This window comes from Narcine bancroftii, chromosome 1 (genome assembly GCF_036971445.1).
Source record: "Narcine bancroftii isolate sNarBan1 chromosome 1, sNarBan1.hap1, whole genome shotgun sequence".
Taxonomy (NCBI): domain Eukaryota; kingdom Metazoa; phylum Chordata; class Chondrichthyes; order Torpediniformes; family Narcinidae; genus Narcine; species Narcine bancroftii.
In genome coordinates, this window is record NC_091469.1 from 25974408 (window position 1) to 26002189 (window position 27782).

At 42.4% G+C, this 27782-nt stretch overlaps 1 protein-coding gene across 7 annotated transcripts in view; it reads left to right on the plus strand.

The window, feature by feature from the left end:
• elp1 (elongator acetyltransferase complex subunit 1) overlaps positions 1 to 27782 on the plus strand; it is a 130773-nt gene that overhangs the window by 41792 nt on the left and 61199 nt on the right. For all 7 annotated transcript variants that reach the window (XM_069922706.1, XM_069922704.1, XM_069922719.1 and 4 more), the window contains 3 exons: positions 16169 to 16292; positions 19892 to 19997; positions 21672 to 21893. In XM_069922706.1, the coding sequence (XP_069778807.1) occupies positions 16169 to 16292; positions 19892 to 19997; positions 21672 to 21893 (452 nt within the window). The remainder of the gene's footprint in view (positions 1 to 16168; positions 16293 to 19891; positions 19998 to 21671; positions 21894 to 27782) is intronic.

Here is a 27782-nt window from a genome sequence, read left to right on the forward strand (position 1 = left end):
CGGGACATGTGTGATGATAAATTGCAAAATATATTCTGAATATTGGACCTTGATCCAGTTTACAGTTTACAGCCCAGAAACAGGCTATATTTGCCCTTTGAGTCTGCGCCGGTTCACTTGAACAACTCCACTAGTTCCCCTCCCCCACTCTTCACTCATAACCCTCCCACCCCCTCATATCCATGTACACATCCAACATTGATGAATGTATATGATGAATATATATGCACCAAATGGTGGAAAATTTATGCAAGATGTTTTTATGCAGTTAGCTAATGCAAAAGGGAAAATAATTATGGGAGGAGAGTTTAATTTTACCTTTGATTCCAAGTTGGATAGATCAAGTGGAATCATGGTTAAAAATAAGGTGACAAAGGATGTGAAAAATTTTATGAATGAAATGAAACTTGTTGATAGTTGGAAGAAGATGCATCCTGATATTAGAGATTTATCATTTTATTCTTATAGGCATAAGACATATTCCCTTATAGATATGTTTTTAATCGCCTCTCAACTCCATATAGGAGTTCAGAGTATTGAATATCAAGCAAGGATATTGTCTGACCATTCATCATTAGTTATATCAGTTTTACTGGAGAAGGAGCAAAATATAGATTATAGGTGGAGGTTTAATGCAGCATTGCTGAAAAGGAAAGATTTTTGTGATTTTATAAGGCAACAGATAAAAAATTTTATGGACATGAATGAACATTCTGTAACAAATAAGTTTGTGGTATGGGATTCTTTGAAGGCTTATTTAAGAGGACAAATAATAAGTTATATGGCTAAGGTTAAAAAAGAATATATATCTAAAGTTAATTCTTTGGAAAAGGAAATAATAAAGATTGAAAAAGAATTGCAAAATTGAGGGAATGATGAACAAAGGAAAATATTGGATTTAAAGAAATTGAAGCTAATACAATACAAACATATAGAGTAGAGAGGGATATATGACGAACCCAACAAAAATATTACGAATTAGGAGATAGAATACATAAAGTTTTAGCATGGCAATTGAAGAATGAATGAGAACAATAGTAGCTGTAAAAGAAGATTTGGGTCATCTTACTTACAAAACACAAGGTATTAATGATGTGTTTATGAAATTCTATAATAAATTATATAAATTGGAATCTTTGAAGAATGGGGATAAAATAGATGAATATTTGTCCAAAATTACTTTACCACAGTTAAGCATAGAAGAGAAGACAGAATTAACAAATGCATTTACAGTTACAGAATTATATGATATATTATTGTCTTTACCTAATAATAAGGCTCCAGGGAGGATGGTTTCTCTCCAGAGTTTTATAAAGAATTTCAAGAGTTATTAATTCTGATATTTATGGAGTGTTATATCAAATTGAAGATCTTTGGGATTTACTTGAGTCATTTAAAACTGTGTTCAAAACAGTTATTCCAAAAAGAGAAGGATCCTTTGCTTCCATCTTCATATTGACTAATTTCACTATTGATACTGATTATAAAATTTTGTCCAAACTCTTCTTTCTTTGGCTTGGCTTCGCGGACGAAGATTTATGGAGGGGGTAAAAAGTCCACGTCAGCTGCAGGCTCGTTTGTGGCTGACAAGTCCGATGCGGGACAGGCAGACACGATTGCAGTGGTTGCAAGGGAAAATTGGTTGGTTGGGGTTGGGTGTTGGGTTTTTCCTCCTTTGCCTTTTGTCAGTGAGGTGGGCTCTGCGGTCTTCTTCAAAGGAGGTTGCTGCCCGCCAAACTGTGAGGCGCCAAGATGCACGGTTTGAGGCGTTATCAGCCCACTGGCGGTGGTCAATGTGGCAGGCACCAAGAGATTTCTTTAGGCAGTCCTTGTACCTTTTCTTTGGTGCACCTCTGTCACGGTGGCCAGTGGAGAGCTCGCCATATAACACGATCTTGGGAAGGCGATGGTCCTCCATTCTGGAGACGTGACCCATCCAGCGCAGCTGGATCTTCAGCAGCGTGGACTCGATGCTGTCGACCTCTGCCATCTCGAGTACTTCGACGTTAGGGGTGTAAGCGCTCCAATGGATGTTGAGGATGGAGCGGAGACAACGCTGGTGGAAGCGTTCTAGGAGCCGTAGGTGGTGCCGGTAGAGGACCCATGATTCGGAGCCGAACAGGAGTGTGGGTATGACAACGGCTCTGTATACGCTTATCTTTGTGAGGTTTTTCAGTTGGTTGTTTTTCCAGACTCTTTTGTGTAGTCTTCCAAAGGCGCTATTTGCCTTGGCGAGTCTGTTGTCTATCTCATTGTCGATCCTTGCATCTGATGAAATGGTGCAGCCGAGATAGGTAAACTGGTTGACCGTTTTGAGTTTTGTGTGCCCGATGGAGATGTCGGGGGGCTGGTAGTCATGGTGGGGAGCTGGCTGATGGAGGACCTCAGTTTTCTTCAGGCTGACTTCCAGGCCAAACATTTTGGCAGTTTCCGCAAAGCAGGACGTCAAGCGCTGAAGAGCTGGCTCTGAATGGGCAACTAAAGCGGCATCATCTGCAAAGAGTAGTTCACGGACAAGTTTCTCTTGTGTCTTGGTGTGAGCTTGCAGGCGCCTCAGATTGAAGAGACTGCCATCCGTGCGGTACCGGATGTAAACAGCGTCTTCATTGTTGGGGTCTTTCATGGCTTGGTTCAGCATCATGCTGAAGAAGATTGAAAAGAGGGTTGGGCGAGAACACAGCCTTGCTTCACGCCATTGTTAATGGAGAAGGGTTCAGAGAGCTCATTGCTGTATCTGACCCGACCTTGTTGGTTTTCGTGCAGTTGGATAATCATGTTGAGGAACTTTGGGGGACATCCGATGCGCTCTAGTATTTGCCAAATCCCTTTCCTGCTCACGGTGTCGAAGGCTTTGGTGAGGTCAACAAAGGTGATGTAGAGTCCTTTGTTTTGTTCTCTGCACTTTTCTTGGAGCTGTCTGAGGGCAAAGACCATGTCAGTGGTTCCTCTGTTTGCGCGAAAGCCGCACTGTGATTCTGGGAGAATATTCTCGGCGACACTAGGTATTATTCTATTTAGTAGAATCCTAGCGAAGATTTTGCCTGCAATGGAGAGCAACGTGATTCCCCTGTAGTTTGAGCAGTCTGATTTCTCGCCTTTGGTTTTGTACAGGGTGATGATGGTGGCATCACGAAGATCCTGAGGCAGTTTACCTTGGTCCCAACAAAGCTTGAAAAACTCATGCAGTTTGGCATGCAGAGTTTTGCCGCCAGCCTTCCAGACTTCTGGGGGGATTCCATCCATACCTGCTGCTTTGCCACTTTTCAGTTGTTCAATTGCCTTATATGTCTCATCCAGGGTGGGAACCTCATCCAGCTCTAGCCTTAGGGGCTGTTGAGGGAGCTGGAGCAGGGCGGAATCTTGGACTGAGCGGTTGGCACTGAAAAGAGATTGGAAGTGTTCTGACCATCGGTTGAGGATGGAGATCTTGTCGCTGAGGAGGACTTTGCCGTCTGAGCTGCGCAGCGGGCTTTGGACTTGGGGTGAGGGGCCGTACACAGCCTTTAGAGCCTCGTAGAAAACCCTGAAGTCGCCAATGTCCGCGCTGAGCTGTGTTCGTTTGGCGAGGCTAGTCCACCACTCATTTTGGATCTCCCGGAGTTTGCGGTGAAGATGGCTGCATGCGCGACGGAAGGCTTGTTTCTTCTCTGGACAGGACGGCTTTGTAAGGTGAGCCTGGTGGGCAGCTCGCTTCTTTGCCAGCAGCTCCTGGATTTCCTGGCTGTTTTCGTCAAACCAGTCCTTGTTTTTCCTGGAGGAGAAGCCCAGTACCTCTTCAGTGGATTGCAGTATGGTAGTCTTCAACTGATCCCAGAGGGTTTCAGGGGACGGGTCCGTGAGGTGGGTTGCAACGTCGAGCTTTGCTTTGAGGTTTGCCTGGAAGTTTCCTCTCGCTTCGTCTGACTGTCCAAACTAATAGCTAATAAATTAGCTAAATGTTTACCTAAATTGATTAATATGGACCATACAGGTTTTATTAAAAATAGAAGATCAGCAGATAATATTGTTAGATTTTTAAATTTAATAGATATGGCTCAGAAAAGAAAAATACCATCAGTGGTCTTAGCTTTAGATGCAGAAGAGGCATTTGATAGATTAGAATGGGATTATTTATTTAAACTACTGAAGGTTTTTGGAATTCCAACAAATTTTATAATCTGGATAAGAGCATTATATAATTCTCCAAAAGCTAAGGTTATTATAAATAGGCAAATATCAAAATCTTTTTTGTTGGAAAGATCATCTAGACAAGGATGTCCATTATCTCCTTTTTTATTTGCATTAGCTATAGAACCTTTAGCTGAGGTGATTAGAAGTGATAATGAGATTGAGGGCTTTGAGATGCATGATAAAGAACATAAAATTAATGTTTTTGCAGATGATGTAATGTTGTATCTTACAAACCCTGAAAGCTCATTACAAAAAGTAAATGATCAATTGGCAGAGTATGGGTTAGTATCAGGTTACAAAGTGAATATTGATAAAAGTGAAGTGATGCCAATGATCGAGACAGACTATGTTCAAGTTAAGAAAAGGACAAAATTTAAATGGAAGATTGGTGCAATTAAATATTTAGGAATTAATGTTGATAAGAATTTAAATAATTTATTTAAATTAAACAACATACCTTTATTGAGGAAAATTAAAAATTTGTTAAAATGGAAAGATTTGCCAATTTCTTTAATAGGAAGGATTAATTGTGTGAAGATGAATATCTTTCTTAGAATATAATACCTTTTTCAATCTTTACCAATTTCTGTACCAATAATGTTTTTTTTCAGGATTTAAATAAAAGTGTAAGAAGATTTATTTGGAGGGAATGCATTGGAAACATTAACATGGAAATTTGATCAAGGGGGACTTCGATTACCTAATTAAAAAAATTATTGTAAAGCAGCTCAACTTAAATTTTTGTCTTGTTATCAGACCGATGAAAAGATTGCATGGGTGCAAATTGAAATGAGTAAAATAGGAGAAAATGGTTCTGAACACATTTAATATAAATGGCATGAGGGATTATTAAAAGGAAAATCAGATATGCCAATTTTGAAGTATATACTCAAAGTATGGAATGGAATACATGTAGAAAGAGGAATGAAGAATTATCAGTTGGCTAAAATTATATTAAATCAAAATCCATTAATTCCTTATACGGTTAATAATCATTATTTTGATGTTTGGTATAATTGTGGAATAAAAAAAATAAGGGATTGTTTTCTGGGATCTTTTTTTGACTTGATCAATTGAAAGATTAAGTATAATATACTACATAATACTGTTTTCTTATTATCTTAAATCATATTTAAAAAGAAAATTAGGGAGGAATTATAAATTACCAGAATGAAGTCTATTTGAATATCTAATAACAGATATGTTTATTGAAATATTTATTGCTAATATGAATATCAAATTACAAGAGACTTCAGAAAAAGGATTTATTTAAATCCAAATCCAGATGGGAAAAAGATTTAAATATACAGATTCAATAAGAATTATGGTCAAAAGTGTTATATAGAGAATTTAGGTTAAAAAGACTTAAAATGTGATGATTAATCATAAACAGGGAAGCCAGAACGGACAGAGAGTTTACTAGCAGTCAAGGACAGAAGGATCTGCTGAATATGTTTTTTTAAACCTATCTTTTCATGGTCGTAGTGAGAGACATGCAGGAGACAAAGGATTGATAAGAAGTGTGAGAAACAGAATTTAGTGAATGTAGAGTTCACAGCGTACGTAACGAACGTGATAATTAATAATGCAGTTATACTTAGAATGTTTTTGTAATACTAACCAATTAAAACAGTATTAATAAGAAGGGGAAGGGCAAATAATAAGGGTATAAAAATCAATGCACTGTATGTATCGGGGCTTAACTGGTGAGAAACCAGTTGAGTCCAACTCTGCAGACTTGTAAATAAAGCTTGTCGTGTCATCAGTTTTAAAGAGACTCATGTGTGAGAAGTTTTATTTCTGACAAATGGGGGCTCGTCCGGGATCTACACTCCGGCCGTGAGGGGAGGCGAGAAGAGGGACATCGGAGGCGGTGCACCCCGCTGAGTTCAGCGGCTCCTAGTCCCTTGCTCGTCGCTTCGGGCGGCTTGAGCGAGTGGTATCCGGACAGGGTGACACGACAAGACGGAGAGGAGAAGGGTGACGGTTCAATCTCCGGGAAGACACCGGTAAGTGACGACTTACGATTGTGGTGTGGGGATTGGGTAACAGGTGTAACGGGATACACCTGTTTGGATAAAAACCTAACGGAATAGATTATGTATAGATCTTTTGTCGTGGTGTGAGGACCCTGTCGCGGGACTCTAGGATAGACCCCAGGGAAACCTCGGCGGTAACCGAAGGAGGGACAGCACCTCCGACGAAGTGCCGAGAAGAGAGGGGTCAACCCCAGGAAAACCTCAGCGGTAACCGAAGGAGGGACAGCACCTCCGACGAGGCGTCTGAGAAGAAGGGAGTAGGGTCCAGAACGAGAGGGTCCTCAGCAACGATAAACAGATCTAGGTGGGAAAATGGGAGGATCAAAATCTAAGGGCTCGTCTGAAAATTCAGGACAATTCCTGGGAGTACCCCTTGACAGCCCTTTGGGGAGAATGTTTGAAAATTGGGATAGTAAAAGATATCGGGACAAAAACAAGAAAAAGATGGTCCAATATTGTCTCCTTTGGTCAAAACAACCTATTAAAGGTTCCTCGGTCTGGTGGCCGAAATTTGGATCTGATGAGGATTGGGTTAGACAAGCATTAAACATATATGTAAATTCGAGACCAAAGGTGAATCAAGAAGAGTCAGCATATGCATTTTGTTGGGTTCCCTGGCCAGGATCCTTAACAGAATGTTTTAAATTGAGGGTAGCAGGAGAAAAGAAATGGGAACCTCTGGACAACCTTCCCCCTCCTTATATTCCCCCGGTGCCTACTGCGCCCGAGGAAAGCTTATTACTGGAGGGGAAAGGTGATGAATCTGATTGCCCCGAAGGGGGCCGGGAAAAAAAGGATGAATTAAGGGAGTCGGACCCTAAACTTCCACCGGTAAACCGACCCTGGACAAGATCCCAGACTGGTCCAGGACCATCAAAGTTTTCAATAAACCTAAATCCCCTGAGAGAAGTTCCTATGGGAGGACCGGGAGGGGGAACGGGATATGTGAATGTTCCCCTAACTAGTACAGAGGTGCGGGGATTTAAGAAAGAAATGAAAAAGTTATTGGAAGATCCTATAGGACTGGCCGAACAGCTTGACCAATTCTTGGGACCAAACACATATACGTGGGAAGAGATGCAGGCAATAATGGGAACATTATTTTCACCCCAGGAGAGGCAGATGATTCGACGGGCTGCCCTCCTCATGTGGAAATATGAACAACCTGGGGACCCTAGACCCCATGAACAAAAATATCCCTTAAATGAACCCAGGTGGGACAAACGAACACCCGAGGGATTGGCAAGTATGAGACAATATAGAGAGTGGACAATTAAAGGGATACGGGAGGCTGTGCCAAAGGGTCACAATTTTACCAAGGCATTTGGGAACCACCAGGGGAAAGACGAGTCCCCTACTGCAATGAAAGTGTAACTAATACAATTAATGTTAGATATCAAATGGTACAGTTTAATTTTTTACATCAATTATATTATACTCAATAGAAATTACATGCACTTCATTCAAATTGTTCTGATCAATGTTTTAGATGTAATAAAGAAGTAGGATCTTTCCTGCATGCAGTCTGGCAATGTGAAAATGTAGATTAAGTTTTGGAAGGATATAAATATTTTATTTGGACGAGTTTTGAAGATGCAAATTTTGAAGGATCCCAGAGTATTTTTTTGGGAGATGTTTCCCAATTGAAGTTAGATATTTATCAAAATAAGTTTTTAAGTGTAGCAATAGCAAAGAAATCTATAGCAGTAACACGGAAATCTGGTGATATTGTGGGGTTGAATAGGTGGCAAATGGAATTATTAAATTGTCTACCGTTAGAGAGAATAATGTATAATTTATGAAATCAACCAGAAAAATTTTATAAGATTTGGAAACCCTACATGGATTTTATTGCTATGACTTTACCTGCAGCATCCACCACACCCCCATCCAACCCGCCCTAATTAGTTATGGTTTAAGATTGTTATGTAAACTGAAATTAATTAATTAAAAGATATGGGTTTATTAGACAGGCTTTTCCTTTTTTTTCCCTACTTTTTTGGGGAGGGAGGGGAGAAAATATATAAAAACTGTATTACTTTTGTGTCATAGTTTTTATACAGTATTTATCTATAATATAAAAATAATATGTTTTGAGGCAAATGGAAAATAAAATTTTTTTAAAATCTCAAAATGCATCACTTTGCCGTTGTCCGAATTAAAATCCATCTGGCATTCCTTTGCCCAATTTCCCAGTGACCCAGTTCCTGCTGTAACCTTCGACAACTTTCTTCATGTCACCACACCGTCAAATTTGGGTGATCCACAAACTTATTGATCATTCTCAAGCAAATGGTTAACATATATAGAACATTATAGGGGACGTAGAACTGATACCTCTGACACACCACGAGTCACAGACTCCCAAATCTGAAAATCAACTCTACAGTATTACCCTGTCTCCTTACTCCAAGCTAGTTTTGCATCCAATTGGCCAGCTCACCCTGGATCCCATGTGATCTAACCTTTAGTACCAGCCTACCAGATGGGAAAATTCGTGAGACATGATTTCCGGTTGAAGATGGCGGAGAGTGACTGGGACACGGTGACAGTCCTGCGTAAGAAGGGCCCGAGCACGGCGTAACATTTTTTTTTAAGAAATTAAAAAAAAAAGACATGATTTCCAACCCACAAAGCCATAACGACTATCTATAATCAGTTTTTCCCTTTACAGATAGATCCAGTATCAGAATCTTCTATAGTGACTTTCCTTATACCTACTGGCCTATAGTTCCCTTGATTAAAATGCTCCTTAAATAAAGGCATAATATTAGCTACTCTCAAGTCTTCACATATCTCATCCATGGCTAAAGATGATGCAAATATCCCTGCTAAGGTTCAGGCCAATTTTTCCCCTGCTTCCCACAATGTCCTGTGTTATACTTTGACAGGCCCTGGGGATTTATCATCTTGTAGCGGCCCGTGCATGGAGATGCAGTCCAGTCCACAAAATGGCCAACGAATGCGGCAACCATGCGGACCTAGGGGTGATACCGGCCATCATCCCAGGCAAGCTCCCGCATGACGGGAAGACAGGGAACTGTGGCAGGAATGCCAACCAATCCCAGGCTGGCGCTCCAATGAAGCAGAGCCCTGACGTCAGTGCCTGGGGCCCATGTATACGCGGCAGCCAGTGCAATAAACTGTTCTCATCTTCAAGGCTTTGGTGTGCGTGTCTTTCTTCTCCACGCCCACGTAGTGCGAGTGCTACATTGGTGACCCTGACAGGTCCAACAGGTGGACTCACTCAAGCTCCCAACTTTTTGGGTGTCCCAACCACACGTATGGTTCGAGCAAGCCGAGGCTAAGTTCCAACTTCGACACTTCGCTGTCACCGACACCCACTACTTCTGTCGTGAGCGCACTCGATCAAGGCACAGCGTCAAGGGTCGTAGACTACCTACGGCAGCCTCCAGAGCAAGGCAAGTACGCAGCCGTCAAAGAGCTGTCGGCCCGCACTTTCGGACTCTCGATATGAATTCGCCACCTGATTGCTGTATATGGATGGATTGGGGGACAGGGCCCCATCCGCCCTAATGAGCGAAATGCTTGCTTTTTTGACCGGGGGGCCACAAACCTTGCATGCTCTTCGAGCAGATCTTACTGGAGCAACTGCCCAAAGACATCTGACTCTTGCTTACGGATGTACCCCCAGAGAGTTGTGGCCCAGGCGGACGTGCTGTGAGGAGCGAAGAAGAATGTCATAAACCACATCAGCAAGTCCCATGAACAACCGACAGCGAGACCAAGACCAAAGCAAGTTAATATCCCTGGATGATTCTGCTACTGTCATCAGCAAAGGGGTGTGAAGGCCTGACAATGCCACCCATCCTGTGAGTTTCCAGGAAACTTCCTGGCCAAACATCATTGATGGCTGCCGCAGTTGGCCCGCGTGATAGCTTCCTCTACATTTGGGACTCCTTGTGGGGCAGGCGCTTCCTGGTCGACACCAGAGCAGAGATAAGTGTCCTGCCCCCACCCCCGCAGGCCTTGACACTCACAACGGCAAGCAGGGCCCAGCACTGAGGGGTGCTAACAGCTCCTCAATTCAGACTTTTGGTACTCACACCATCCCCCTTGAGTTTGGCAACAGCCGGTTTACATGAATCTTTACCCTTGCGGCAGTGGCACAACCGCTTCTTGAGGCCGACTTCCTTCATGCCCATTGCCTGCTCATAGACCTCAAGGGACGGCACTTGGTGCACACTAGAACATTTCAAACTCTACCTCTGCGGAAGCCAAACTTCCTGCCCCCACCTTGACTCTATAACGCTTTACAGATAACAAATTCACTCGCATCCTGGTGGAGTTCCCCTCAATAGTGGTGCCACAGTTCTCCACGGCAGAGCCAAAACACGAGGTAAGGCACCACATCCTGACCAAGGGCATCCCACTCCACGCAAGGGCACACTGACTCCCTCCTGAAAAGCTCAGCGTAGTGAAGGAGAAGTTCAAAAAAATTGAAGAGCTTGGGATTGTGCAGTGCTCCGACAGTCCCTGGGCCTCCTCCTTCTACATGGTGCCAAAAACAGCAGGGGGTGGAGGGCATGTAGCAACTACTGTTGCCTTGATAAGGCCACCACGCCTGACAGGTATCCCGTGGCCCACAACCAAGACTTCGTTGCCAACCTGCACAGAGCACGGTTGTTTTGAAGGTGGTCTTCATCAGGGGGTATCACCAAATTCTAGTTCACCCCCAAGATGTCCCCAAGACTGTGATTGTTACCCCCCTTTGGCCTGTTCTGAGTTGCTACGTGTGGGACTTGCTGAAAAGCGTGGCACAAACTTTCCAGCGGCTGATGGACGCAGTGGGCTGGGTCCTCCCATTTGCATTCATCTGTTTGGATGATATTGCTCATTGCTAGCTACAGCTGCAAAGACCATGCTGCCCACCTGAGACAGCTGTGCACCCGGTTGAGTGAATTCAGTTCGACAGTTAACCCCATGAAGTGCCAATTCATTCAAGACTCTATTGATTTCCTGGGGCACAGAATAAACAAACATGGGGCAGCATCCCTCCCCAAAAAGGTCAAGGCAGTCCGGCACTTCACCAAGCCACATACAGTAAAGGGGCTACAGGAATTCATCGGTATGATAAACTTTTACCACAGATTCATACTAGCAGCAGCCCGCATCATGCGCCTCTTCTTCGCACTAATGGTGGACAAGTCAAAGGACATTACCTGGGATAATGAGTCTTCAAGGGCGTTCCAGAACGCCAAAGACATGTTAGCCAATGCCTCCCTCCCAATACACCCCAGACCAGAGGCACCTACCGCGCTGACAGTTGATACCTCCAATATAGCAGTAGTGTGCGTACTGGAACAGCTCATTGAAGGCAACTTGCAACCTCTGGCCTTTTTCAGGAGGCACCTCTGTGCACCCCCCCCCCCCCCACCAAGAGCTCAAATACAACAACTTTGACCAAGAGCTGTTGGTGTTGTACTTGGTGGTGAGATTTCCATAACTTTTTGGAAGGTCATCAATTTAAGGTCTTCATTGATCACAAGCCATTAACCTTAGTCTTCCATAAGGTATCGGACCCGTGGTCGGCCGTCAGCAGAGACACTTGTCCTTTGTGTCCAAATTTACCACGGACATGTAGCACATTACGGGAAAAAGCAATGTAGTAGCTGAAGCTCCCTCACGCCCCACAATCAAGTCCAAACAGGCCCTGTCCTAGGGGGTCAACTACGTGGCCCTCGCCAAAATGCAGCAGCAAAACCCTGAGATCCCCACATATAGGGCAGCTGTCACCGGTCTCAGGGTGGAAGACGTCCCCGTCAGCCTAAGTAACCTGACACTTCTGTGTGACATCTCCACCGGCAGCCCTCGCCCCACCGTCCTGGCCGCATGGAGGCATCAGGTTTTCTTTTCGACGCCATATATAACCTGGCGCATCCGGCAATATGAGCCACAGTCAAGATGGTGGCCAGCAGGTTTGTCTGGAACAGCCACTGCAAGCAGGTAAGCCAGTGGGCCAAGACCTGCATGAACTGCCAGTCCTCAAAAGTGCAGATTAGCACAAAGATGCCCACAAAGACTTTTGAACTAGTGTGCCGCAGCTTCAGCCATGTACATATTGATGCAGTGGGGCCACTACCAGTTTTCTGTGGGGCGAGACACTTAATGACCAAGGTAGACTGCTCCAAGAGGTGGACTGAGGCAGTCCCGCTTGCTGATACCACCACAGAAACCTGCGCCAGGGCACTCATGGATGTCCAGATTTGGGGTCCCAGAGCACCTACGTCAGACAGAGGGCACAATTTATTTCTGGGCTCTGAGCAGCACTGGCTAACTTTCTGAGGACACAGCTCCACCCACCATGGCGTTCCACCTTCAGGCCAAAGGGGTGGTGGAGCGGTTCCACAAGCACCTGAAGGCAACTTTGATGGCCCGGTTCAAGCATCCCAACTGGATGGACAAACTGCCTTGGGTCCTGCAGGGGATTCACACTGTGCCAAAGGAAGACTTCAACACCTCAGCAGCAGAGATGGTCTATGGCGCACCCTTAATCATTCCAGTGGAGTTCCTGATCCCCAACAAACACCCAGAAGACCCACGGCCACCCTTGAGAACTTGCAGTGAAAACTGGGGTTTCTGGTTCTGCATCAACCCTCACTACATGTCCAGCCCAAACATAACAACCCCAGGGACTTAAAGACTTGTCAGTATGTGTTGTGCAAAAGTACACCCCTACAATGGTCCTACCGGGTCATCAGGGGCAACGGCTCCACTTTTGTCCTCAACATTGGCGGTAAGCCAGCATATCTGGACCGTAACCAGCCGGTCTCCACTCCTCCCCCATGACACAGGGGCCGACTGCCTAAGTCAGTGGACAGCAGCCCAATCGCCGGTTTGAGGGGGGCGGGGGGCTCATGTAGCAGCCTGTGAATGGAGATGCAGACAAGTGGCCCATAAAATGGCCGATGAATGTGGCCACCATATGGACCTGGGGATGTCAGTGGCCATTGTCCCAGGTGGCCTCCTGGACGGTGGGAAGACGGAACTGTGGCGGGAACACCATCCAATCCCAGGCAGGCAGTCCGATGAAGCAGTGCTCCGATGATGTCAGTGCCTGGGGCCCATATAAATGTGTCGGCCAGTGCAATAGATCATTCTCGATTTCAAGGCTTTGGTGTGCGTGTTGTTCTACTCCATGCCTCAAGACTGGCAATTTCCCCCACTTCTGTCATGCCATTATTCTTCAAGACATCACTGTTGTCTTTCTTGAATTCCCTAGAATCTAGGATGTTAAGAAAAAACAACAACGATGTCTTGAAGTCATTCAGGAATTCTTCTTAGAGGCACCTGAGATGTGAGACAACTTACTTTGCAAAATGAGTATCCATTCCATTAACAGCTAATGCTGAGATTCAAAAATGCCAAAGTTCCCTCCCTCAGTCTTGTGTTTCCAGTTATCATGCTTCTGTATTGAGAGCATCAACAAACTGGATGATGGTTGTGATCTTGTCTTGCAGCCTGAGAGTCAATTTGTCAATTGATCAGAAATAGCCACAAAGCAGGCAAGGTGAGATATCCACAACTTTTCATCGAAACAGATTTTCAATTCATACTTTTTTATTTTGCATCTTCAAGAACAACTGCAACTCTTCTCCTTGTTCAAACACTCACGCCACAACGTTTCCTGTCAATAGCCAACTCACTTTAGTGTAGTAGAAGAGGTTCTTGTGCTCTTAATCCATATCTTTGCACAACTGTTTGAATATTTGAGAGTTCAAAACCCAACTTTTCACGTAGTTCACAATTTTGATGACTTGACCAAGAATATCCTGAAGAGGAGCTGGAAGGGTTTTTGAAGCAAGACCTTGCCAATGTAACACAGTGAACAGCCACAACTTTTGGTGATTGAGCTCATACAAGTTTGGAAGCCATTTTTCACTCCTAACTTGGCAGGTGCAGTGTTGGTGCACTATCCACATAGATTGTGCCAGTTCAGGCCCTTATGGTCAAAAAACATCTTTTCCATCACATCCACGACTTTTATTTGTCTTCAATGAAAAATAGTATTTCTGCCTTGTTGGATTCTGCTTTCACATACCGAACAAAGGCAAGAAGTTGGGAATAAGATGAAACATTTGGAGATTCAGAATCAGAATCAAAATTTATTGTCATGAAATTCAGTGTTTTGTGGCAGAATCATAGTGCAAACATTAATATTACAACTTACAACATTACTATAAATAATAAAAGTAGCGAAAGAAAAGTAAGGCAGTGTCTTTGGTTCATTGATTATTCAGGAATCTGATGGCAGTGGGGATGAAGCTGTCCTTGTGCTATTGAGTGCTCGTCTTTAGGCTCCTGAACTTTTTTTCCAATGTAGCAGAGTGACGAGAGCATGGCCTGTGTGCTGGGGGTCTTTAAGGATAGAGGCTGCTTTTTTAAGATGCTGCCTCATGTAGATGTCCTCGATGGGTTGAAGTCTGGTGTCTGTAATGTTGCAGGCCGAGTTAACAACTCTCTAGAGTTTATTCTTGTCCTGAGAGTTGGTGCCTCCATTCCAGGCAGAGTTGTAACCAGCCACAATGCTCTCCACAGTACTCACATAGAAGTTTTTGAGTTTTCGGTGACATACCAAATCTCCTCAGACACCTCACAAAATATAGCCACTGGCAAGCCTTCTTTGTGATGGTATGAAAGCACCAGGACAGATCCTCGGAGATGTTGACACCTAGGAATTTGAAGTTCTTTACTCTCTCCATTACTGAGCCCTCAATGAGGACTGAATTGTGTTCCCTGACTTCCATCTGAAGCCCACAATCTTGGTTTTGCTAACATTGAGTGCAAAGTTGTTGTTACACAATTCAATGAGCTGATCTATCTCTCTCCTGTACACTTCCTCATTGCCATTTGCAATTCTGCTGACAAATGTGGAGTTATTGGCAAACTTGTAGATAGTGTTGGAATGGTGCCTGGCCACACAGTCATAGATGTATAATGAGTAGAGCAGTGGACTAAACACACATCCTTTGGGTGCACCCGTGTTGATAATCAGTAAGGAGGAGACGTTGTTTCCAATGCGTACTGACTGTGGTCTTCCAATGAGAAAGTCAAGAATCCAGTTGCTGGGGGGGAGGGGAGGGATGGTACAGAGGCCTAGAGTTTGTAGTTTCTTGACCAGCACTGAGCTGAAGTCAATGAAGAACAGACGCATGTATGAATTGCTGTTTTTGATGTAATCCAGAGCTGAGTGGAGAGCCAGCGATATTGCATCTGCTGTGGAGCGATTATGACAATAGGCAAAATTGCAGATCTTTACCTAGGTATGTGTTAATTTTGGCCACGACCAACCTCTCGAAGCATTTCATCCAGCTGAATTGAGAACAATTTAAATGTGGCATCCTTGATTTCTGCAATCACCTATTCTTTTACAGGGCAGAATTTGACAGGCTCCATGCATTACCATTCTTACTGAACCTTAACAGTACCAGTTCTCTCCCTTGTTACCCTTTTACTTTTTGTGCATTTATGGAATCTCTTGGGATTCTCCTTTCCCTTGTATGCCATGTATATGTCTACTTTTTGCTGTCTGATCACCTTCTTGGGTGTGCTCTCTCATACTCTTCAAAGGATTCACTTGATACCTAGCTGTCTATCCCTGACATGAATGTCCTTTTTCCCTCACCAGAGCCTCAATATCCCTTGTCAGCCAGGGTTTCTCAATCCTCCCAGTGTTGTCTTTCACTCCAGCAGGAGGATATTGTCCCTGAACTCTGTGATCTCTCACTTGTCAGACGTCCCTTTACCTGCTTACAACATCTTCCAATTAACCTTTGCCAATTCTTGTCCTACTCCATAAAATTAGCCTTGCTCAAATTTAGAACTTGTGGATCAATCTTATTTTCTCTGCAGTTATTTTGAAACATAGAATTATGATATTAAAAGTGAATGTGTGAGTTTAATTGTATTCTTTTTTTGACATGATGTTTCTTCCCTAGGCCATCAGGGAGCTTGATTGCATCAGCACAGAGAAAGCTGAACAAACATAGTGTTGTGTTCTTTGAACAGAATGGTTTACTGCATGGAGAGTTTCCACTTCCTTTTGAGAAAGATCAAGTTAAGGCAAGTACTTAAAGGTATTTCACCCCTACTCCCCACTTCAGCTGTCATTACACTGACCAGATTCTCATTCTTCTTGTTTGACCATGAAAGTCATTAGTGATGTTGGGACTGTTTTCTCTGCATAGTGAGAATGACCTATCTACTGAATTAACAGTGCACACAATTGTTTTTCTTTCCTCACCCCTTAGCTAATTAACTGCTATTTGTCTATTGACATGTTTACACCAGTTAAAACTATAGAAGATAGCAGAGAACTTGCTATAAACAAGAATCTCATTCATTCAGTAGACCTCAGCAAGTGGTCTTTGGAGTTCTACTTTTAAAAATAACTGCAAGTTACACCAAGCATATCTCGTAACTGAAACAACAGCACCTCGTAAAAGTAGAGTTGTAGAGACACGCAGCCTACTCTGTGACCCAACACAAGTAGTGACGTCTGAACACGACAATCAACCGGGGCTGCACAGGCCTAGACGGCCTTCTTCCATAGGCTACAATGGCAACAGAGGAAATGGACCAATCAGCAATCAGCAGATCGTAGAGCCACCAATCAGCGATTGGTGGAGCGTAGGCCACGCCCATTGATGACATGGCAGCAAGGCTCAGCCGGCCTATAAGAGGCAGAGCAAATGACCCAATAAATAAGTACTGTTTGTACTCTTGAGTGTGTGTGTCTTCTCTTGAGCTCTAACCCAGAGTTATAACTGCGTGTCTCTATTAATATGAGAGTGGAGAACTATTAAATGTTAAAGAATATATGTAAGCCAATCCCAGTAATTTGCAGCAGTGAATTCTCTCACTATATACTGGGGTATTATCCAATAATAATGATTCTAGACAACAACTCCACATGGAGCCACTGAAGAATAGGTAGAGGATTGAACATGTCTCAACGTGCATTGGAGTTGTACACTGAACAGCATTTGTATTTTGAACTTTAATTGAGATCAATTCAGATTTCATATCTTGTATTTGGTACTCAGATTTATAATATTGAAGAATTTAAAATACACTATCCTTGATGGTTCATTAATTCACAGGCTTTTTTGAAGTGGAAAGACTTAGAATTGCAGTTCCATCTGCTATGCTATTTGTAATATTAATCTTACTTAAAATTTGTTTGAGAAATCAGGTTTTTGCTAATAAAAATTGGCTTCAATTTCATTTTCAACTTCTTTTCACTGATAAAATATAGCTGTGATCATAACACGTAAGCTACATTCAAGTAGAATAGTACCACAGTGCTTATTTTATGTTGGTTTCTTATATTTTAACTGTCATATGCTGATTTTTTTTGCCCCTCCTTTACACTTTTTCCTCTTTATTGTGCTAATGAATGTCTCTTCACTCCAATTATTTCATGCATTGTGAAACAATATATATTATAATTCTTTAATGGCATTAGGCAGAATTTGATCAGATTAAATACTGAAATGTTTTGCTCATTCAGTCTCATGGCAAAACTATTAATGCTGTGGAGTGAAGTAGATTAAATTAAATAGTAAACTATTAATGCCCAAGCGATACCTTTACCTATGTAAAGTATTTAGTTAATCCTGCTGTTGATGACAACAAAAGACGATAAATTTTAATATAGATAAGTGTGATTTTGTGAAAAAGAGTACAATGATATAAAGAAGTATAAGGAAATAGACTTTCTAATCATAAAACATAGAATGCCAGTGAAATGATGCATAATGAGTTCAAAGCACTCATGTTTGTTTCTGAAAAAAACTAAAACTCAGAAACATAAAGTTATTTTGATTTATACAGGACCTTGATTAGACAACATTGGAGCTTTCTGTACAATTCTTGACTCTACATAATAAGCATGATATTAGCAGCAATGGGAAATGTACAAAAGAGATTTATTAAAAATTCTAGCAGAACTTCCAGGAAAGGCGGAAGAAAGAGGGTTATTTTTTGAGTGAAAAGTGATTGGAATGATGACCTTTTTAAAGTTATGAAGGGATTCAAGATGGTAGTCGTGAAAAAATAAAACCAAAAATTACTGGGAATATTCATTGTGTTACGTACAGGAGCAATAAAGATTAGCCCAGACGTTGTTATATTTAAAATAATATTTTTAATTATTAATCAATAATTATATAACACCTAATCTAATTTAAGTAACTTATCTAAAATTAACTTAATTTACATACTACTATCTCACTTAAACTTTAACTGTGTGAAAATATATTGGTGTGTGTGGAATACCCCAAGCTATTTTAGCTCAAGACTCAATTCTTGAAAGGCAGTTCCAAGTTTAAAGTTCAGAAATTCAGAGATGACATGTGGGCTTGAAATTGAGGCAACATGTAGGCTTTAGATGTCTGAGGCATACAGGCCTTAGATGAATGGTGAGACATGCAGGCTTTAAGTTGGGCAAGACACGAAGGCTTTAAATGGTTAAGGCATGCAGGCCTTAGATGAATAGTGAGACATGCAGACCTTAAGGTGAAGTTAAAGTGGGTGGAAGAGTATTGATTACTCATAGCACCCTGGTTGAGTTGAATACAGGAAATGTCCTTTTTAGGCAAGTGCCTTCTTCAGCAATTACAACCCCTTTCATGAGTCAGTAGGGTAAAATGCAGTTTTTCTTCTACAACTTTAAAACCCCTTTTTTTAGGTATCTCATTCCTCTGTAAGCAAAAGGAGGAAATCTGATAATTCTATGTGCAAAGTCATTGACATGCAACATTAATTTTTTTTCTTTCCACAGATGCTGTTTCCATCATTTTCTGTTCTTATTTCAGATTTCCATTTTATTTCAGCATATAGTTTCTTGCTATAGTAAAGATGTTTTATCGTTGCAAGGAATTTCAGAATTAAGTATCAGCAAGCCACTATTAAATTCAGTAATGAATTTATGGGAAACCTGTTTGTGCAAATAGTGGGGAAAATGTGGAAGCTATTTGACTGAACTAAGTCCTGAAATGTGTTTAAAGGAAAGCTGACTCTTGAAAAAAGGAATAGTGGGAGAGTGTAAGATGAAGTAAAGAAAACAAAACAATGAAGGTTATGTTATGGGTCTGTTTCTGTGCTGCAGATCCTATATAATGTTGAACCACAAAATCAAAACGAAAAGTTTGGATACTTCATTGAAATATTTCAGATTTCAGGCCTTGGTTTGACAACAGAAGTGATCACCCAGGCAAAGGGGAAAAAGAATGATGAGTGATATTTGCATTGAAGGATGTTTTATTAGAAGTCAATATATTTATCAAACCCTTTCTTGGTTTCCAACTGGATTGAGCCAGACACTTAGCAGTATATTTAAAGTGTTGATTTTCATAAACTGATAATTTCATGCATTATATTTAATATGTTCTGTGTGTAGATCTAGTTTATTATTATCTAACTCTATATATCCAACCAGGCAAAATAGTGTTTCTGTAGAACCAGTGGTTTTCAAACTTTTTCTTTCTACTCACTTACCACTTTAAGTAATTCCTTACTAATCACGGAACACCTGTGGCATAGAGATTACTTAAGGTGGTAAGTGAGTGGAAAGATAAAGTTCGAAACCCACTGCTCTAGATCATGGTGCACACGATGTTGAGTATGATATTAACTAGCTAGTATTTATTGCTTATCAGGTAAATGAGCTGCTCTGGAATAGTGAATCTAATGTGCTGGCGATTTGGCTAGAGGATTTGAAACCAGCAGATGAAGCGAACAAAAATGGCCAACAAAATACATATGGTAATAAATTAAATTCTAGATCCATGTGTTCTCTTGACTTACAGATTTATGAAAATTTACTCCGATTTTGAAATATTTTATTTCACCCTGTTTTGTACAACGTGTAAAAATTGAATACAGGAAAATAACAGAGATAATGGTCTTTACTCTGAAATATTAATTCTGTAACCACAGATTGTGCTTGACCTGTTGAGTGTTTCCTGCACTTTTTGCTTTTGTTTTGTAGTATCTGTAGTTTTTGATTCTCAATTACTGAGACTGCACAGTCTCTGCCAAAAATAGGGAACATGGTTTAGAATCACATCCAGTTGAAAGAGGCCATTCAGCCCCCTCTACCTGTGTTAGCACTTCGTAAGTCATACACAAATATTCATAATCCCATTTGGTTTTTTTCGTAGCCCCACGGTATTATTTTCCTCTAGTGAATGTTTTCTATTGAGTCTGTTTCAGAGGGGAATTGAAAAGTGAAATAAGAAAAGGACACTGAGATCATGAGAAAAGACCAGCAGCAAATAAAAGGGATAGAGTTAATGATGCTCAAGGACCATGGAGCAGAGTGCATTGGTGAGGTAATAAATACCTCATTTGCTTCAGCAAAGGATGTAATTGAGAATCTTGATGGCTAAGATTTTTATAATATATGGTGGATAAGTACGCTGGTCCAGATGGAATGCAGCCCAAATTGCTGAGGGAAGTACGGGAAGGAATTAAGGAGGCTCTGGCCATAATTTTTCAAGAGTCTAATTTTTACATAGTTTTTGGACAAAATAACAGGGTTCATGTACATATTAACTTTCAAAGGTTCATATGAACCTAAGGTGCCACATAGCAGGTTAGTCATTAAAATTTTAAATAATGCAATAAAAGGGTAAAAGGTAGTGCAGGTAGAATATTGGCAAAGTAACTGAGTTGTAATGAAAAGTCATTTAATAAATTGGAGGGAAATGCACAGTGGGATCTTCAGAGGTCTGTAATAGGACCAGTGTTTTATTTAATATAAAGGACTGACCTCGATGTAAAAGGCACACTTTCCAAGTTGGAAGATCATTTGAAGGCATGATAAACTGTGGGAAGGACGGCAATGGAGATGTGGAAGTGTGGGTGGAACGGGCAGATGCAAGTTAATGCTGACTTACTATATTTTTATGGGAAGGACAAAGAGAGAATAGGTTAGTGACGGTAGCCGAGAATGCAGAATTACGATTACATTCAAATGAGGCATTACCATATTAAATAACAGGGGAAGAGTGGCCTTCCCTGGATCCTATTTGTTGGATATATATATATATAAAGACCTGGCATTCAACAGACAAAATAACCTCCTTCCTTGCTATAACCATTCAGCAGTTCTGTTTGTATTGCCCTTTCAGGCAGTCCATCCTAGATACAAAAAAAATTGCTGTTTAAAAACCCAAAAAATCAAACTCATATCTGTTCCCCTCTGATTTTTGATCTTGCCAAAACTTATTTACACACAACTGGGTTGACCTTGTGTTACAATACAACATATTTTTTCTCTCACAGCCCTGTTTTTTTCATCCAACTGACTTTGAGCGACTCAATTTTATAATCATTTGCCATACAAAGTCACTGTACTCTATCCACTTCCTTACCTTTAAAACATGGGTGCTGATTAATCATAGCAATTAAATCTTTTCTGTTTTTGTCTTGCAGTTCAGTTGTGGACTGTGGGAAATTACCATTGGTATCTGAAGCAGAGTCTACATTTTGGTTGTCAACGCATTGTGTCCTTAATGTGGGATCCTGAGAGCCCTTATCAACTCCATGTCCTCTGCAATGGATGGTGTTACCTCTCCTATAACTGGCATTGGACCACAGATAGAAGTAATGGGCATGACAGCAGTGACTTTGCTAATGTAGCTGTAATTAATGGAGGTAAAAACAAAAGTTGTTTGTGCCTGAGAATTGTATATGATGTGTGATAGTCTACATTGGTTTTTAATTGATTTGATTCTAGAATGTGACCTTAGAACATAAAATCGCACCGTACGGACCCTTCAGCCCACAATTTTGTGCCAACCTATATAAACCTACACCACAATCAACCTAACTCTTTCCTTCCTCACAGTCCATAACCCCTCTTTTTCATACATCCACTAAGAGTCTTTTAAATGTCCCTTTTGCATCAGCCTCAGTCGCAACCTCCAGCAATTCTAGGTACCTACCACTTCCTATGTGTAAAAAAAAAACCCTTTGACATTTCCCCTAAACATGCCTCCACTCACCTTAAACAGATATCCTCTAGTATTGGCCTTTATAGGGAAAAGTGTATTGGCTGTGTATCGGCCATTCTTAATCTTGTATACCTCTATTAAGTCACCTCTAATTCTTATTCGCTCCAAAGAGAAAAGTCCTAACTCTCTCAACCATTCATCATGGGACTTGTTCCCTAATTCTGGAAGTTTCCTGGCAAGTCTCCTCTGCTGATTCTCTACAGCTTAAGTCCTTTTGATTTCATTTGAATTGATTGTTTAAAATTGGAAAAACAAAAGCATGACAAGGGCCAGAGCCTTCCATTTAAGGTTGACACTGTTGAACACAAAGTTGTCCCCATTGACCTAAATAGAATAAATCTTGCTATTAGTTTGGGTTTTTTCCTCCCTGCAAAGTACAAGTCAAAGGCATTTATCCATTAAAAACTCTCCAGTTAGTCCCACTTTCCTTGAAGGCATGCAATTATTATTCATCTGCTTTTGTACGCTATTATTTAATCAGATTTTTCCCCTACTTTCAGATCAAGTTTTCAAATGATAACAGGCTACTACATTACTTTCATTCCCACTCATTAGTTACCCTTATTATTTTAATAAGATTTTTCCAGTTTTACTCTTAAGTTTAGATGAAAGTGTTGTGATCTCTGGAAAGGCACCAATTGCTGCTAGCAAAAACAGAAAATGCTGAGAAGTCTCATCATCAGGCTAGATGTGAAGGAGATGGAGAGAATGTAATGCTTGCAGAAAGCAGGGTGGGAAGTGGTGTCTTTCTGCACCCACGCCTTTTAAGATATCTTTTTTTTAAACTTTTACAGTGGCTTCCTCTTTCCAACATTGACATTTCAGTAAATGAAGGGTTTTGGCCTGAAACATTGACTGTCTTTTGCCTTCCATGAATGCTGCCTTGTCCCACTGAATTCCTTCAGCAATTTTGTCTGTTCTTCCCAATCAGAGCAAGGATAGTGTTCCCATTTTCCTGACCTTCCACTGCATCAATCTGTACAATTAGCATATTATCTTGCACATTTTCTGTTGGCTTCTACAGAATTCCACCACTGAACATGCCTTCCTGCTCCCCTTTCAACATTCTGAAGGGCCCATTCCCTCTGACTGCCTGGTCCATTGTTCCACCACCCACTCCTCCTCACAACACCTTTCCATGCGACCTCAGGAGATGCAGCACCTATTCTTTTGTCTCTTACCATCTGGGTTCATAAACAGTCCTTGCACTTGAGGCAGCAATTCATTTGCAGATCTTTCAATTTAATATATTACGTTCAGTTCTCATGATTTGGCATTTACTGCATGTGAAAAAACATAAGAGATTGGGTGATCATATTATGGAAAATCACCATTAAATCTGCAGAGAAATCCTGAACTTCCAGTCATCCATCTGTAATTATCTGTTCCACTTCCACTCTTGTCTTTTGCCTCCTGCATTTTGCCAATGGTGACCTGTGTTAGTTCAGGTGTACCCCTCATCTCTCATCTGGATATCTTGCAGTTCCCACAAGTAATCATCTCGCTTCTCTGCACAGATGTGAATGTACCATTCAATTTGTTTCTGTTTCTATTCTGGTTTTAAATAATAATTGTTGCCGAAACAGTTCTGTTCTGCACCTTTTCACAGACTTACCCTTTGTTCTCTCTATTTTCTCCTTCTCTGCAATTTAAAACATAATTGTTTTTTCACTTGCCAGTTCTGATGAAAGGTCCTTGACCAGAAATGTAACTGTTTATATTGCCACTTGATATGTGATGCACCATCAATAATCACAGAAGACTGGCTTTTATTAACTATAGACTGGAACAGCCATCAACCTCATTGACTGATTGAGGCAGAGTGGAATGGGGAGTATGGAAGGAGTTATGGGTAGGATTGGTCATGGGAGGCGTATCCAGCCAGCAGCAGCCAATCATAGCATAACAGTGGTTTACCATATTCACCCCTCTTTTTTAAGAAGAGCCCTGCAGGTTGAGAAAAAAAAGATGAAAAAAATATATACATACATACATTTTCCAGATTAAGCCTGTCAGGGGGATCTCCTCTGCTGCAGTAAATGATGTGGTAATGGTTCCTGAGCAGATTGTGGGGTTGGCCTGTCATCACTGGTTACAGTTTGTTGAGGGGTTAAGAGAGTGTGGTGTTGGTGCATTATTGGTGACAACAGTGGCAAGTGTTGGAGAGTGGTCAGCTGCATGCTCAGGGACCCCTGTGGTAGAAGTTAGGGGAAGTGTCTGTCGGTGGTCAATGGTGGTCGGGAAGGAGCTCGATTATGCTAGATCCTGGATTGAGACTGTGTCCTCGTGCCTGTCAGGGAAGACAATGTAGACATATTGGGGGTTAGTGTGGAGGAGGCAAACCCTTTCAATCAGTGGGTCAGTCTTAGATTGCCTGGTGTGCTTCTGAAGCGGGACCAGTCCTGGAGAGGTAAGCAAGACGGGCAGTTTAATCTCTGACACAGACTTCCTTGGGAAAACAAACATCATAAGGCATGTTGTTGGTGGCCGTACATAAAAGTGAGTGGACGGAGTGGAATGCATCTGGGAGGACTTCTTGCCATTGGGAGATGGAAAAGCCCCATGACCTCAGTGCCAGGAGAATGGTTTTTCAAACCGTGGCATTCTCCCTTTCCACTTGCCCATTTCCCATAGGGTTGTAGCTGTTGGTCCTGCTTGTGGCGATGCCCTGGCCAGCAGATACTTCTGCAGGTCATCACTCATGAATGAAGTTCCCCAGTCACTGTGGATGAAGCCAGGGTACCCAAAGAGTATGAAGATATTTGGGAGAGCCTTGATAATTCTGGCCATGGCCATGTCCGGGCATGGGGATGGCGAAAGGGAAGCAAATATTTGTCAATGAAGTAAGGAAGTAGTCATTGTCTGGACTTCTTCAACGGAGTATGATAGGTTCCGAGCTTTAATAAAATGGAAAAACCTAGTTACTCCGGGGTGACAAAGGTTATTATGGAGAGATTGCAGTCTGTCCATTTGGACACTGGCACAGGTTTCACGGGATAAAACGTCCGGGGGCTCATTAAGTTTGCCAGGCTGGTAGAGGATGTCATAGTTGTAAGTGGACAGTTCAATTCTTCACCTGAGGATCTTATCATTCTTGATTTTTCCCCTTTGCTTATTATTAAATATGAATGTTACCACTCTCTGGTCCCTGAGGAGAGTAAATTGTTTTCCAGCGAGGAAGTGCCTCCAGTGGCATTCTGCCTCCACGATGGCCTGGGCCTCCTTCTCGACGGAGAAGTGGTAGATTTCAGGGCCCTGGAAGGTGCGTGAGAAGAAAGCAATGGGTCTGCCCGCGTGGTTAAGTGTGGTGGCCAGAGCAAGGTGTGGACTTGTCTATGGCATGCATGGTTGCCTTGGCGATGTCATTTTTGATATGGTCAAATGCAGCTGGGTTTCTACCGGCAGGGGAAACGTGGTGGCTTTGACCAATGAGCAAATCTTGTCTGTACAGTTGAGGACCCGTTGAGCATAATATGATAAGAACCAGAGGCATCTCTTCAGTGCTTCGAGGGTATGTGGGAGAGATAGCTCCAGCAATGGATGCATGCAGTCAGGGTCAGGGCTAATGATGCTATTTTTGGTCACGCAGTCGAGGATGGTTAGTTGTGCTCTCCTCGTTATAAGTAAGGTTCAGGAATTTCAGGCATTACGATCTTGCAGGTTGTGGCTGCAGATAGTTACATTATTTAGGTATGGGAAGGTGACCTGCACATTATAGTGGTCCACCACGCGGTCCATCTCCCACTGGAAGACAGAGACCCCATTTATGATGCTGAAAGGGACCCGGAGGAAGTGGTAGAGGCAGCCATCCACCTTGAATGCGATATACTGGTGGTCCTCTGGGTGGATCAAGAGTTGGTGATATGCTGACTTCAGGTCAGTTGTGGAGAATACCCGATATTGTGCGATCTGTTTGATCATATTGGATATGCAGGGAAAGGGGGTATATGCCGAGCTGCATGCATCAGTTGATGGTCTGGCTGTAGTCTATGACCATTCTATTCATTTCCCCGTTCTTGGCCACAACCACCTGGGCCCTTCAGGGGCTATTGCTGGCCTCGATGATGCACTCACCCAACAAGCGCTGAACCTCTGACTTAATGAACATCTTGACTGCTGCACAGAACCCTCTACTCCTGGTGGCCACTGGCTTGCAGTTGGGGGTGAGGTTGGTGAACAGTGTGGGGGGGGGGGGGGGGGTTCGACTTTGAGGGTTGAGAGGCCACAGGTCGCACGCGAAGGGCTGTCTGTGAATTGTTCATTGCAAATTGTAAGGGAAGGATGGGGCCCAACAAATTGCAATGTCACTTTCTGAAGTTGGCACTGGAAATCCAGCCCCAATAGCAAGGGGTCACAGAGTTATGGCATGATGAGTAGCCTGAAATGTTTATAAACTATGCCTCCAATGGTCAGAGTCAACTACGCAAGACCTATGGATGGCTGCCGTGTGTGATTTGAATGCAATTGATATCTTGTGTTTAGCATGTCGTACTTTAAGGGATAGGTGCTTAGCAGTATCGGGGTGGATAAAACTTACGGTGCTCCCATTATTGAATTAAGCAATAAGTAATGCTTTACCTAGTTTACCTGGACATCCATCATGGACCTGGCAAGTTCATGTGATGCCTCTTGGTTCAGGGTGATGGTGAAGGCCAGTATAGACTTGCTGTCTGAGTCCGATGGATGCTCACGATCCCGAGGTGATTGCGCTTGATCCCAAGATGACTGCCCTCATTGTTCCCTCATGGTGTCACATGCCTGGGAAGATGGCATTTGCCGTGCAGTCTTAAATGGCAGCCGCCATGACTCGCACGTGGCGTCCCAGGTTTGAAGAGGAGATGGCACTAATCACGCTGTCCAGAGTAACGACTGTCTGCATGTAGCATTGCTAGGTTTCACAGATAGTCTGGACTGGCAAACTTTGGCATAATGTCCCTTTTTTCTGCACCTAGCGCCTAACACATCCTTGGCAGGGCAGTGTTTCCTCAGGTACTCACCCTGCCCGCATAAGTAGCAATTGGGGAGATCACCTGCAATGGCAACTGAGGTCAGGTCACGAGAGGAGTGAGAAAGTGTGGGCGACCAGTCGCTCATGGCGCGGGATGATCTCCGATCCCAGGATAGCGGCGACCAAGTGGCGGCTGAGTAATCATCTGAATTTTGGAGGGCCACCTTGAGTCTCTGTCAGCTCAACCACCCTCTGTAGGTCAAGTACCTTTTGTTCCAGGATAGGAACATAGGAACCTAGGAAGTAGGATCAGGAGTAGGCCAAAAATGGCCCATCAAGCCTGCTCCGCCATTCAATACGATCATGGCTGATCTAATTTATGACCTAACTCCACCTACCTGCCTTCTCCCCATATCCCCTAATTCCTCTATCATGTAAAAATTTATCTAACCGAATTTTAAATATGTTTAATGTGGCAGCCTCAACCACTTCCCTGGTTAGAGAATTCCAAACATTCACTACTCTTTGGGAAAAACTGTTTTTCCTCATCTCTGTCCTAAATCTACTCCCCCGAATCTTGAG